The following is a 14,475-nucleotide window of genomic DNA, read 5'->3' on the forward strand; positions in this document are numbered from 1 at the left end:
GCTGCTCCCGGTCTTTCGGGATTATACTTCCATCTGAGTTACAGTGCAACGAAAAATATTTTAATTTGCATAATATTCCATTCAGGCAAGTATCAGAAGTATAGTGTAGCATAGTAAGTATACATTGTAATAGTGCAGGTAGGCATTGTAACATAGTATGTACAAAAGGCGCCAGGTACATGAATTGATAAATTACGTCTATAATTTATCTTTAAAAAAAGACCTCGCATGAAGCTAACTAGCAGTAATGATAAAAATGGGAAATATTTTGACGCCTGGAGGCACACTGGCTGCTGCTCATTACAATGTCCCTGAGTCACGTGGGGTCCCATGGGCTCAAACCTCTGTTCTGCTCCAGTCCACAGGGGCCCAGGTGCAGGTGGCAGGGGACATGCTGCCCAACTCGACAGAGCGTGCAGTGACAATCTCTGGCACTCCAGAAGCCATCATCCAGTGTGTCAAACAGATATGTGTGGTCTTGCTGGAGGTAGAGTAACGGTCAGAAGCGTGCGGTCAGAAACACGGACTCTCCGAAACAGGCCAGATGCACTTAATTCAGGAGCTCAGCCTTATTGTCGCAGTCTGAGAAGTTATTGAGTAGTGCAGCGAATCTTTAGTTCCATAGAGGGAACCGAAGGAGCATCGATCTCAGGCTGTTCTGCTGGGTGTTCCCGCTGGCGGTCATTGACGTTCCTGTTATTTCAACCCGCTGGTCGAGCAGACCGAGTGTTTGGGGGTTTGGGGCCGATCACGCTGCCTCGCAGCATATTTCTCGCATTACTCACACACACGTGCTTGGTGTGCAGCCACACAAGGAAGAGTTTGTTGACATCTGTATCCCCAGTACGCTTAGTTAGGGTGGTCAGCCTCCTTCTCAGTCGATGTTCTTTTTTTCATGAGCGTGTTTTTTTGTTTTCAGTACGAACATACACACAGGTAAGGTGAACCTCGACATTTCTGCATCTCCTTCTCTATTGATCCTCTCCCTGGCCCTTCTTCTCTAACACCGTGTCTGCCTCTCCCTCTCCCCCTCTCCTAGTCCCCACCGAAAGGTGCCACCATTCCCTACCGCCCAAAGCCCGCCTCCACCCCCGTCATTTTTTCAGGTGGCCAGGTAAGAGCCGAGCCGCTGGCGGCGTCCGCAGCCAACCTGAGCCTTTTACTGCAGCACCAGCCACTGCCTGTTAGTGCTCTCAGGTTTCCTTACCGCCTCGCCGCCGCCCCCTGTTGGCCACACAGAGGAGAGGAGGGGAGGTGCTTGCCACAGCATCCAAGTTGAGCATGCCAGTCCATTGTTGGCGAAGGGCCAATAACAAATAAAGTATTATTATATATACCTGTTTGCTAATCTGACGCTGAAGCATTAGACTGCACGTGATGATTTTGCACAACAAACTATTCAACTTTAGCTGCACTGTTCAATTTACTGCTGGCAACCATCTCACCCCGTCCTCTTCCCATCTTGGAGAAGTTACCATGTCCTTTTAGTCATGACTTCACGTTACACTTATTAACACAGAGGAAAGAGAACCAAGGATATTTACAGCATGTACTGTACATGCTGATTTCTCACCTTATGAACATAGCTGGAAGCGGAAATCTGTCACTCATAGTCACAAGAAATAAAAGGCTCATTATACGCATGTTCCGTGAGTTATTCGTTGATTAGGTCCTGTTACTGTTAGGTATGGATATGATAATTAGACATACTTCTGAGACCTTTTATATTAACATTTTTATTAGCTTCCAGCTAGATTACAATTAAAACTAATTTAGAACAGCTAAAAATCAAAGTATGTTCTTTGCTCAAACTTGTATTCGGTGATGAGTGTTGACTGATTCATGCTATAAATACGTGCGGCGATCCTTCTCTCGCCACGGATCAGCGGCACTCGGGAACGCCGGCCGTGAGCGGTAGACATTGTGGAAATGAGTTGAATGAATGCGGTCCCATACTACTATGGGGTGTTGTCTATCAGCTCGGGGGGTAGAACCAAGTTGCGTTCGCTCCACGACACAACAATTTAACAGAACAGCAACTTGACGAAAATGCAACAGCTAGTGCCACTGCCTCAGGTGTCGGAGGCTACGGGTTCAAATCCATCCTCGTGCTTCAGTACCCTCGACCGAGGTGCCCACCCTGAGTTGCTTTAGTCAAAAATGACCCTGTTGCATGAATGGACAAATCAGCGTAAATGGCTCAACGGTGCAGGTTGCGTTGAAGAAAAGTGTCCGCTGAATGTAGATGCAATTTAAAGGAAGAGCGATGAGTGATACGGGAAAGAAGTACGTCTTCGGAAATGTGTAACTCAGCCATTTGCAATGCGAGGAATCGGCATACAAACTTTTTCTTGACTCAAAAGAAAAAGAAAAGTGTAAGAAAGGCAGTGGGACATGGTGTCGGTGCTGGAAGGACATGGTACCACGGTACTCACAGTGTACCGGACCATTTCACTTCACTGTACCTCAGTGGTGAGCAGATCATGTGGTGGAACACCTCAAAGTGTCACAGTTCCTCACGTTTGTCTCGATAACAAACGTTCATCTCCGTTTTGCCCAGCTGAACCTCTGGCAGGCCATGTTTCCCGAGCAATAATCCTGTTTTGCTCAAAGGGCACGGCACGTTCCGGAATGACACGATAAATCACACAATGAATTCAACGATGAATGACACAATAAATTACACAATGAATGACACGATGAATAGGGGGTGCGGTGGCGCAGTGGGTTGGACCACAGTCCTCCTCTCCGGTGGGTCTGGGGTTCGAGTCCCGCTTGGGGTGCCTTGCGACGGACTGGCGTCCCGTCCTGGGTGTGTCCCCTCCCCCTCCGGCCTTACGCCCTGCGTTACCGGGTAGGCTCCGGTTCCCCGTGACCCCGTATGGGACGAGCGGTTCTGAAAATGTGTGTGTGTGTGTGTGTGTGTGTGACACGATGAATGACATGATGGCCATCGGTGGGACCCTGAAACGACCATCCAGTGGACGCTGCTCTTGAGGTTGGAGGGCGAACGTAACCACGTCGTGACGCTACGCTGTACATGGAAATGCCGTGAATGACACCGAGAGCCAAGGTTCAGCTGGGTAATTGGGGGTATATTTATAGAGGGACTTTCATCATGCCGCTCACTTTTGTTCTCTGCAATAATTAACTTTCTTGTGATACGTAGAATATTTGGCGAATGTGCATTTTCCATCATGAAATGTGTTCGAGATGTGATTTCTGGTGTGAATGTGCCTGTTTGTGCACTTAAAGTAGCTAAACGTTCATTTTTAGACAATGTGTGTTGGAAAAAACCAGATGCAGAGACATGCCACCAACCCTGTGCGTTTGTGCGTGTGCGCGTGTGTGCGTGTGCGTGTGCGTGTGCAAGGACCAGCGAAGATGCCGCTGATGTGTCACGTGTTCTCTCCTTCGTTCAGGCCTACACCATTCAGGGACAGTACGCCATTCCACACCCAGATGTGAGTTTGCACTCATTCCTCTCTCTCTGTGCTCTCTGTCCACATGCTCCTCCGTCCCCATCCACTCATGTCGACGCCGCTCCATGACATTCCTTCAGCGAGGCCTGTTTGCAGTTTGTGCTGTGCTGCCGTTTCTCACAGCTGGCACTTTTCGGGCTTCGCTCTCTGCTGCCGCACGGTGACGGATCGGCGTAACGCGTACCTCCCCGAGGTCACCTCCGTTAATCGTGGGAGTTCTTCCGTCGGTGTCGCCACGAGCGTCTGGGGGCACAGCGTGCGTGCGGGAGTGCGGGTGCGTGCGTGTGTGTGTGTTTGTCGGCTCCTCTCACTGCAAGGGGCCGCCGACCGATGACCGAGATCCATCGGCCGCACCTCTCTCAGCTCGCCGAAGGCCCTCCCTGAGAGCAAAGCCTGTGCCGTCCCCACACCCGTCTGGACTTCGGGGACAGCGGGGACAAGAGACGGGGTCCGTGAAGACGGAACGACGGGGGGTGGGGCGGGGTTCGGGCCTCGCAACCGCGTGCCGGACGTCGCGCTGCTTCCGTGCCTTCGGCCATCGCGCCTCCCGTTCATGTACGGCAAGCGTTCCTGTGTGCAGGTGGCGCTGCGCAAGAAGAAGAAGGAGGAAAGGGCGAGGACACTGTTCGAAAACACTCACACTTTGGTCCCGCTCACCTCCAGACCCATGAAGCATCACTTCAGACATCTGATGGCAGAAAAGGATCACAAGGGGCACTAAGGATCACGTTCAGTGACCCGGTCAGGGCTCGCTCTCTTTCGCTCTCTTTCGCTCTCTTTCGCCCTCTTTCGCTCTCTCGCTCCCTCACTCTCTGTCTCCTCTCGCTCTCCTTCGCTCTGTTCTCCAGCTCCACCCCTCGCTCTTTCCCCCATCTCTTTCTCTTCTTCCACCACCGTGTGTCACAGCCCATCCTCGCTCTGTGTGTCCGTCTTCCGGTTCAGTTCTTGTTTTTTTCTTTGTGTTACATGTGTTCTAACAATAACCTCTTAGTTCTGCTGTCCCCCCCGCCCTGCTCCTCACCCCTTCCACAGTTGACCAAGCTCCACCAGTTGGCTATGCAGCAAACCCCTTTCACTCCCCTCGGACAGACCGCTCCCGCTTTCCCTGGTACGTACCCACCAGCCCTCTCTCTCTCTCTCTCTCTCTCTCTCACTCTCTCTCGTTCCCCCTCTGTCTCTTTAACCATGACACCGCCCCCCCAGACCCACCCCCACTGCTGCCTGTTGGTTCCTCTGACTGCTCACATGGTTCTTTGGACTTTCTGGTGCCCTGGGCTCCTCACCGGGCCCTGAGTGTCGGTCCAGGGCTCTCTTTCCCGTGAGTTCGGTGGAGCCCGGGTCCGAGTCCTCTCGGTCCTGGAGGTGGGCAAAGGGCACCTTCCTCCTGTCGGCTCACCAGGGTCACCCTGACTCTGTTGCTCTTCCTCACTAAAGGCGATAGAATGTGCAGCTGCTGTGATTTCAACTCTTTGATGTAAATCTCAGTGTAACTGCCGTGGTAAACATTCCTGGAGTGGAAGTGCATGTAGTAAATAACGCAGCCGCGATATTCATCCATCTGAAGACACGGGCACCATGAACGTGAACTTTATGACTCAAGGATGAAAGAGTGGGCACCTGGCTCTCAGTCCTTCTAATTTGTCACTGCTCAAGGGAGGCAGAGCCTCAGCAAATCCTGTAACAGCCGATCATTAAAAATCAGTACTTGTATTTTCCATATTGAAATTTGTACCTGCGTTTATTATTTATTGTTTATAATATTTTTATTACTTTCTTCACGAACAGAAACGTGTCAGCTCGCTGTTCTGCGGGGGGCCGGCGAGTGGCCGTGCCGCATCCCAGCAGCATTTGCCCTAAATGCTGTTTGCGCTGTGCTGTCCCTCTCCTGCGACCCCCCCCCCCCTCCCCCAACCCCACCCATGCGAACCCTGACTCAGGTCTGGATGCCAGTCCCACGGCCAGTACTCATGAACTCACCATTCCCAATGATGTGAGTATGGAGCTCTGCCTGGGCCTTCGCGCTTCACACTTTACGTCCCCTAAAACTAGTGACCGCGACAGATTCTGGCAGCTCTTCTTCTCGTGGCTCATTGCGTTTCCTTTAAGAACCTCTGCTCTGCTCTTTCTTCCCAGCTAATAGGCTGTATCATCGGGCGCCAGGGAACCAAAATCAACGAGATCCGACAGATGTCTGGGGCACAGATCAAAATCGCTAACGCCATGGAAGGGTCATCGGAGCGCCAGATCACCATCACAGGAACCCCCGCCAACATCAGCCTGGCCCAGTACCTCATCAACGCAAGGTAACCCCCCCCCCCGACGCCAGTCGGCACCGTACGCCTGAGCCAGGTACTCTGAGCATTTCGGGAAAAAGTCCAGCTCTTGTTTCTACTGCCGCTGGATGTGCAAAATGCAGAGGTGGGTGTAGTGGCCAGAAACCGGGGAACATGGAGCAAATGCTGGAGTGAAATTACCCATCCAAAGGTGTTCTCCAGTGGAAGAGCATCAGGTCACAAAACTACTTAAGTATCGAGTTCCTGTGATTCGTATTTGGTTTCTTTGCGTTCTGAGCCGCTAGCAGTGCTACGATGGACAGTTTTAACTCGTGGAAATACAGTATATACATATATAGAGAGAGCGATATATACAGTACGTATACACAGTATATGTAGCTTTTCAGTCAATGAAATGCTGTGTGCCAGTGAAACGGAAACTGTCGGTTAGACGGATGGAAGAAACAGAGAAGGAATGAAAGAGCGCAGACTGGTAGCTGTTCCCACAAGGAAGGAGGAAGAGGAGTGGGGAAAAGCTCATTTTGCTGCAAAATGAGGAAAATGTGTTTGCAGCATTCAAAAGTTACATTCAGGATCAGACGGCAATAAGTGGCAAATAAGTTCACGGAATTTATTGTGACATTAACATATATTTAGACATCTTGTCATGACGCTTGCTGGTTGGAGCCTTTTCAGCGACTGAAAATGTAGCTCAGTTGTGTGTGTGCTGCAGATACTGAGAGCCACTCTCTCCCGTCCACATGGCACCTTTAATGAGCATATCAATTAACGTATCATAAATATTAATTAACATCATAATTTGTATGTAACTGTTTGTGTATCTTATATTCTTAAAAAAAAATGTTGGTAGGAACATTATCAGGATTCGTCTATCCACCGTTTTACGCACCTGCTCGAGCGATGAACATCGGTGCATCAAGTGGAAGGTAACAAACTAGGTTTACTTAAGAGTCACATCATGTCTGCAGCCATGTCGCTTTCTCTTAATGTAATGTACACATTGTATTTTTGCTGAGATGTACGTCGCTTTGGACGAAAGCATCTGCTAAATGAATAAATGTAAATAAATATTAATCAATATTAATTAATCAGTTGATCAAGACATCGATGAAGCTCTATAAACTTTAGCTTTATGTGACCTTTATTTGTAACTCTTCAGCAGCCGTTAAAAGGAAAACTAAAGTAGAGAACAATATTTCAAGTGTATCTAAATAAGAATGAGTTATTGATTAGCCAGCATCAATTTTTACACTTGTTTTTACAGTTCTTTTCAAGCCTCCAACATACTGTTGGTATGTGAGGAACATGTTCGCACAGCTCATGTGATCGATGCGACAGGAGAGACTCCATTGTCCTTAAACGCTTAAACGCGGTCAGTGTGGACACACCTCGTGTTTTTAATTCGATTGTCCTTTGTGTCAACGAGCCGTAATGTCCGGTAAGATTTGACGAAATTCGACACCGAACGCCGACTGGTCTCACTGCCCAGGGACATCCTGGTCCTTCACGCTAGCAACACGCTTTCGCCGGGACACCGGTCGTCCCACGTTTGGCTCACGTGTCGCGTGCGACGGGCTAATGGCGGGATTGCCGATGGTCTACGGTAAAAGTGACCGCGACGGGCAGCTCCTAAAGGCCACTGAAACCCACAGGAGAGGTGGGCTCGCAGCGAGGAGGTGCGAACGAGAACGCGAGCAGTGCGATTCGTGCAGAAATGTAGCAAAATGTGAACGTGAGGCTGTAAGTAGAACTCGTCTCCACCCACCTCTGGAACGGTTTTTTTTTCCAGGTTCAGAGACGTGGCCGCCATGTGGAACGACCCTTCCTCCCTGTCGACATCCTGAAGGCCCCGTGCGGTCCCGGGTTCGGAAGCTCTCGGCAGCGGTCTCCCCGCTCACCTGATGCCGTCCTCCTGCCTTCCCCCTTGGGCCCGAGATCTCCGAATCCCGTCTTTTCCCCCACGACCCACGTGGGAGCCCTTAAATAACAGTCCCACCTCTGCTTATCGCTGGAGAAAAAAGAGACACCTGCTTTAGTCCCAGTAGTGCTTTTCGTAACACAATCTCAGCATGTCAGACACATTCCTTCCTTTTCTCTCCTGTCTGCTGGTATCTCTTTGTAGGTTTCTCACTGAGGAAAAAAAACAGAGAAGCTGCCCGAAGTGTGAAAGTGTACAAAAACTGTGTGTTCCTGAAGGCTGTGCTGTCGGTGGGGAAACCGGAGTGGTGTGATGTGATGTGATGTGATGTGCTGTGATGTGATGTGATGTGATGTGATGTGTGAGGTGTACAAGGTAGAGGCTTCGGTTTCAGGTGCTTGGTCTCCCTCCCAAACCTGTCCATGTCCTGCATCCCTCGCACTCACGTTGTCACTAGGAAACGCTTCCGCTAGAGCTGCGGTGGCACCACGAAGCGTCTCCAAGTAGCGGTGTGCGTGTGAGACACGTGACGCAGTGAAGTACCAACCTCAACGCCTACAGCTGTCAACCTGCAGAGCCTTCAGTGCCGCCAGAGGCGTTGAGCACCCCGTCTTTTCCTCTTTATTTAATTTAATTTACATTCTTACAAATTTGCCCTCTTTCTCCAATCCACTGTTCTGAAGCGGCATCTAAACTCACCAAAATCAGCATCATTGTACCCAGAATTTTCCACTGCGTCACATGACTCTCTTCAGCCCATGGCATTGCAACCGCTTTGTTCTTTTCTCTGTATTTTGCTGTTTTACGTGATTATTCATATTCCGTCATGTGTCAATGTGATATTTATACGTCCAATGTTTCCGTTTCCGTCACGCATCCACAATGTCCCGGCGGTGCTCCAGGCGATCGCTGCACAGATCTCCTCTCTGTCCCCTTCCGTACACAGCAGCAATTGGCAGCTCTGCACAAACAGAGAGCGAAGCTGGAATTTGCATGAGAGATTTCCCGATGACATGTGACGGAGCGCCCGAGATCCGCCGTGCGACAGAAAGAGTTGGGCCCGCTCCGAAATGCGCGTGGCGTTTGCCGGGTCCCTGGGAGCGCGGAGGAGCGCGGTCACAGTGCGGCGTCCAGCCTCCGCCTGCGTCGCTGCTCCTCTCAGTTCCCTTCCAGTCAATACTGGAGGCCACCTTTGCGAAGGGGCGTTTGCTGCCCGTTTACAGGCTCACGGAGAAAGGATCAGGTCTTCAGCTCTGCCTGCTCTCTTGACAGCGAACACTAACATGCCAGTCGTAAAAATGGCCCTTTATTCAGCCACATGAGCCGTGTGTGATGAGCACTTGTCTGTATTTACACACACACACACACACACACACACACACACACACAGAGCAACGGTAGTGTTTGCTTGTTAATGGCTTCACATGCATGTCGTGTGTTTGTAAGTGGACACCTTTCTGGGGACTGACAGTTTCCCCCCACGATGAGATTCCTGCCCTGGCGGGAGGGAGAAGTGTGAAGCGGATGGGCTCAGAGCAAACCCCATCCCCCGCCTCCCTCCTGGGGCTTCCCATATGCAACAGATGGAGAGCTTCCGTTGCAACATGAACAGAAATGTTCTGCACCCATAACAACATAAAGACAAGTTGAGATGCGGGGAACCGCAATTTCTGTGACAGCAGGTTCCGGTCGTGAACCTAAATAGCTACTATGCCGTGCGCTCTTCCCCATTCTCGTTCCGTAGCGTTGTCAGCCGCGCCGTCTCATCATGACCACCTGGTTTTTAAAGCATTCTGTCACGGCCCTTTGTGGTTCTTCTGGCCCTAACCCGCCCTCGGTCCCTTTTCGCGTCTGTGCCGAAAGCTGGGTTTGACTCCCGGTTCCGGTGGCTCCGGAGCCTTCGTTCGGCTCCAGTTCATTTGAGTGCGCGGAGAGCGGGAGGGGGGTCCACGGGGGGCCAAACGCACACGTGACTCACCCCAGCGTGACACCTGCTGCGGCCCCCGCTGGTCCTGTGAGACGGTTTGGGGTTTCACCTGCTCTTCTCACCTCTGACCTCCTTCCTAACCCTACACCGCGAGTCTTCCCTCACAAAGGTCGTGTGGCTGTTGACACGCGAACTGATCTCTCTGAGAGCTCAAGCTGAATGTAATTCTTTCAACACGACGCATTAATTCATCCCTTCTCAGCAGAAAAAGGTTTAACTGGTCCCCTTTGCAAGTGGTGTAACTGTACTTTACTGTACTTTACCACGCTCACGACTCGAGAGTCTTTTCGGTGGTGCCGAGTTCAGTCATGTCGCAGTGTCCTTGACGGTGTGTGCTGTACTCTACTGTACTGTGTTTCACTGTACTGCACTGCACTGACATGGGGGGGAGACACTGAGACATAAACTACATTGAAACCTGTCTTACCTGGACAGTTAATTCTAGGACTTCTCGAGAACTTTTCCGAAATCTGCAGGAATTTCTTGCTTTTCATGTTTTTGCACTTAAAACAGATGCGTGTTTTACCTTCAAAATGCATAAATGTACATTTTCTTGTTCAGGAACAGCAGGATTTGTTGAACTTGCCTGTTAAGTTGTGACTTTTGTTCAGTAGAAAGTGAAGATCTCTGTGCATCATTTTAATTTCTGCAATATGATGTTTCTTTCGGTTTTATAATATGTTATTTGCAACAGACAAAAATGTGGGAACAAAATCGCTGTGTTTTGAATGACCTTGTGCTTCCTGGTCCGTTGTCCTTCCAAGCCAAAGCAAGTTGTGTGACGCTATTGCATCATGCTGAAGTGTATGAACAGTTATTGTAGGTTCTTTTATTGTTACCAGTGCAGTATTATTATTTATTCTGAGAAGTAGCATTTAGTCTTGTGTGATTTGTTCTTTGACTTAACGGATTCTTTCAAAGCGTTCTCGTTATGCTCGTGGTGCGGTGGACACCCATCTCCATGGGAGGGATGATGTGCTGTTGCTACAAAGGAGTGGAAAGTTCTCGCAAGTGATGTCTTACACCGAAAGGGCACCGAGTCTCAGGACAAACTGCACACAGGGGGCATCGACCCCATGCCCAGTGCTTTCCGACAGCTGCTCTTCAGCTCACTTCTGCACCTACGGTCGCCATGGTGACACCGGTGACAACTTCACGCTTGTGAGCTGACATGTGCACAAGAAAATTGCGTGATGCACAACAAAATGCAGGTTCGGTACGGAGAATTTCCACTTTAATGCCCCAGGACAGCGGCGACAGTCAGATGGTCACATTCCGCCATCACTGCAGCTCTTTCTCTTCTTGCTTTTTTGTGTCTTGAGGTTTCTAAAAAGACGAGTCAGAGACAAAAGGAATGAGGAGCTCTTTGTGTGCGCGTGCGTGCGTGCGTGTGTCAGTTCTGCTGTTTGCAACTGTACTCTCTGGTTTCTCTTCTCAGTGAACTGGTTTGCTGCTTGCAGATCTGTAGTACATTTAAGGTTGTTGACAGTAGGTTTACTTCAAAATGTTTTGTAAAAAGGAGAAATAAAGTTTCTTTTTTCCCTCCCAGAGACGTGTTGTTCAGTGTCTGAAAATGACTTATTACACAGCTTCATTACAGCAGCAGCGCGGTGATTCTGCGAAAGCATCCTGTGCCCTTTGTTTGCGTGCGCGCAGGTGTGTGTCGAAGGTCCGCACACGTCACTCACTGCACTTCTAACGCGTCGTGTTGTTTGACAACTGGCTGTGCCGTTTGCTCATTCCGGGCTTCCCAGTGCATTATTATTAAAGCGTTTACAGCAGGGGGCGCAGCGCTTAGAGCTGAACATTTGCAGTCCGAGGTTCTGCCTTCAAATCCCACCTCCTGCTGTGGTGCCGTTGAACGAGGTACATACTCTGAACTGATACGGTAAAAATGAGCCTGCTGTATCACTGGGTAAATAAGTGTAAGTAGCTGAGTGTACAGAGCTCACGCTGTTATCCCCCTGGAGAAACAGCTCAGGTTAATAATGATTAATAATCATTTGTGTCTTCAAAAACTGTAAAAGTAACAAAAAGTGGCGACTGGCTGTGGGAAGCATGGGCCTCAGTGGAGGTCCTGGGAACTTTCCTGTTCCCGTTGCAGATGCTTTCCGGGGCTCGTTTCGGGACGGCCGGACGGGGACGGAACCTGAGCCGGCGCAGGGGAAGGTCACCTTTCCCACAATCCTCTCTCGGCACAAACAGCTGCCGTGGCCCAAGTGTGAGTCCACGCGGCAACTCGGCTTCTTTCCCAAACTCCTCGTGTGCAGCTTCTCCTGTGGAGTAAGAAGTAGGAGGAGGCGTCACGGCAGTGGCTCCTGATGGGGTCTGGACCCACACGCGGCCAAGAGCTCCGCTGAGGTGTCACAGCTGCACAGATGGCGGAGCATTACTGCCTGTGGCTGAGCAGAGCCTTCAGAACCTTGACTGGACGAGCATCAAAGTAAATGTGAGCACCCCCTACCCTGACAACACGGTACAGAGTCTGTGCGACAGCGAGCGGGAGCAGGTGAGGAGGTCCTCTTCTTCAGAGCACACGTCCTTCAAAGAGATGATGCTGTTCGCTCGGCGCATGTTCTCACTCGCACTGCTGGAATGTTTCACAGAAGAACCAGTTTTTCTGAGAGTTAAAAACAGCAAGTCTCTCCTGGGACTTGAACTAACAACCTGCCGGTGAGCAGCCGCGTATGCTGACGACCACATGCTGTACTGGTCTGTGTCTGCGTTTCCCTGCTGGCGCGCTCCAGTAAGACTCCGGTGCTGGACTTAGGGCCTCGCCGTGGATCTTTGCTCATCCTCTCATTCCCATTGACCCTGCGAGCCGGTCCTCACTGTCCACTGTGTGCCCGCTGAGGGTCCCTGTCAGTTAAAAGTAGGGAAATTTCCACTGCGCAACTAGGACCCTGTTATTGAGGAGGCCAAAACACTCATGTCACCCATGTGATAATGCTCTTAAGGAGGTGGACCAGGTTTACTACCTCTTCCTAAGGAAATTTACCCTGTTGTTTACACACCTCCCTTTGAAGATGAACAGCCTCTTGCTGTACAAGTGTTGACTCTTTGCTCCCACCTTCACATGGTGCACATGGTCGACATGGTCAGTGCTTCCTGGAAACCGGATCCAAGTCGCACTAGCTGTCGCCTCGACCTGAACTGCAGAGGCTATGAAGTGCCATCCTTCTGTTTTCAAAATTCTGTACTCAAGCTGTTATTAATAACATATAACAAACTGTACTGCACTTCCACACAGAAATGAGGCAAAGAACTTTGTTCCACATATTTACCTCATTAAACACACACACACACACACACACACATACACACACTGGCTGAAACCACTTGTCCTGAGCGGGGTCGCGGTGAGCCGGAGCCTAACCGGACAACACAGGATGCAAGGCTGGAGGGGGAGGGGAAGGGGACACACCCAGGATGGGATGCCAGTCCATCACAAGGCACCCCAAATGGGACTTGAACCTCAAACCCACTGTGCCACCACGCCCCCTCCTCATTAAATAATGTTTTACAATTCTACTTTTGTAAGAATAATGATCCAGTGAAACAGATTTTATGAATATGAATATTGGTTATGAATGCATCCCCCAGTGCAGACAGACCAGATACTTCAATAATCCAGTTCGTGATAATAATGTTGCTGAAGGAGGCAACAGTGGTTCACATCACTGGGATTTAATCCTGTACCTTCTGGAAAACAAGTCCGGTACCATGACCGGTGTCCACCGCTGCCTCCTAAAATATCTAATAGATTTAAAGATTTCAGAGGCTAAACTCTAAAGTGCAGTTTAATCAATACATGGTGAGGAATAGATTATTCAAGCCCATTTTCTGTATCGCTCTCATCCACTGTGCTTCTGTGTGAATGAACACTGTAATTACTCATCAGCACAACAGCTCTTTCACTCCACTGAAATGCTCATCTGCTTACTGCTGGAGCCAAACAAGATGTGGAGATCCATGCAAGATCAACCTGCAGAACTGTGCTCTGAGCCTCCAGGCTCTTCCGTGATGTGTAGCGGAGACAGCACGTGACGTGAGTACCCCAGGTGAGGAATCCTACTTGTAAGCAGAAACTGTAGAAAAATGTAGAAAGATCACAGAAATGATCCCCAGGAGCTGAGAATTGCATGGCTTGATTGAAAACGCTTCTTAAAAGGCCGTGTCCTTCCTTTTGACTGCAGTGCCTCTCCAAGCCTCTCAGGGGAAGAACTGACACTTTTGGAGACACAGCTCTCAGTGCCACTTAAATTCACATGTGGAGCACAAGGCATAATTTCTCGGGCTCCTTGTACTATCCGTAAAAATAAAGAAAATTTTAAAAATAAAAAACTAGGTATATATATATTATGGCATTCAGGGTATTCAAGAGTTTATTGTCATGTGTACAGTAAACAGTTTGTTACACCATACAATGAAATTCTTACTCTGTGAATCCTCTCAGCAGCCTATGACATCATAAATTGGAAGGACATAAGGAAAGAAAAACGCGAGGCGTAAATCACAAATTTACAAAAATTACTTAGTGCAAAAATCCAAGAAACAAAGTTATATACATATATAAACTAAGTGTGCAGCGAGCAATGTAAACATGGAACACGTAGATGCGCAAAGTCCTGCAAGTGCCACAAGGTGTTGAGCATCTGGAAGAACATAGTTAAAATGTATTGGGGCGCACAGAGCCCCTTGGATGGGGCGCAGAAGGCCGTAGAGACAGCATTCAGCTCGAACGTTTAATTGAACACCGCCACAGCAAAAGGACGCTGTGGGACCCAGGGCCCC

General features: G+C 49.6%; 1 protein-coding gene across 6 annotated transcripts in view; it reads left to right on the forward strand.

Moving 5' to 3' along the window:
* The window catches only part of LOC108928632 (poly(rC)-binding protein 3-like), a 34,866-nt gene extending 23,643 nt beyond the window's left edge, over positions 1 to 11,223 (forward strand). Inside the window, exons 10-16 of one of the 6 annotated variants that reach the window (XM_018742675.2) lie at positions 359 to 487; positions 1,040 to 1,183; positions 3,423 to 3,464; positions 4,515 to 4,590; positions 5,420 to 5,472; positions 5,616 to 5,785; positions 7,566 to 11,223. In XM_018742675.2, coding sequence (XP_018598191.2) covers positions 359 to 487; positions 1,040 to 1,183; positions 3,423 to 3,464; positions 4,515 to 4,590; positions 5,420 to 5,472; positions 5,616 to 5,785; positions 7,566 to 7,620 — 669 coding nt within the window. In that variant the 3' untranslated portion in view covers positions 7,621 to 11,223. Of the gene's footprint in view, positions 1 to 358; positions 488 to 1,039; positions 1,184 to 3,422; positions 3,465 to 4,514; positions 4,591 to 5,419; positions 5,473 to 5,615; positions 5,790 to 7,565 lie in introns of those variants that run through there. The other 5 variants (XM_018742699.2, XM_018742683.2, XM_018742667.2 and 2 more) reach the window with 5 other exon arrangements.
* The last annotated feature ends 3,252 nt before the right edge of the window (positions 11,224 to 14,475 follow it).

Source organism: Scleropages formosus, chromosome 12, assembly GCF_900964775.1.
Source record: "Scleropages formosus chromosome 12, fSclFor1.1, whole genome shotgun sequence".
Classification (NCBI taxonomy): domain Eukaryota; kingdom Metazoa; phylum Chordata; class Actinopteri; order Osteoglossiformes; family Osteoglossidae; genus Scleropages; species Scleropages formosus.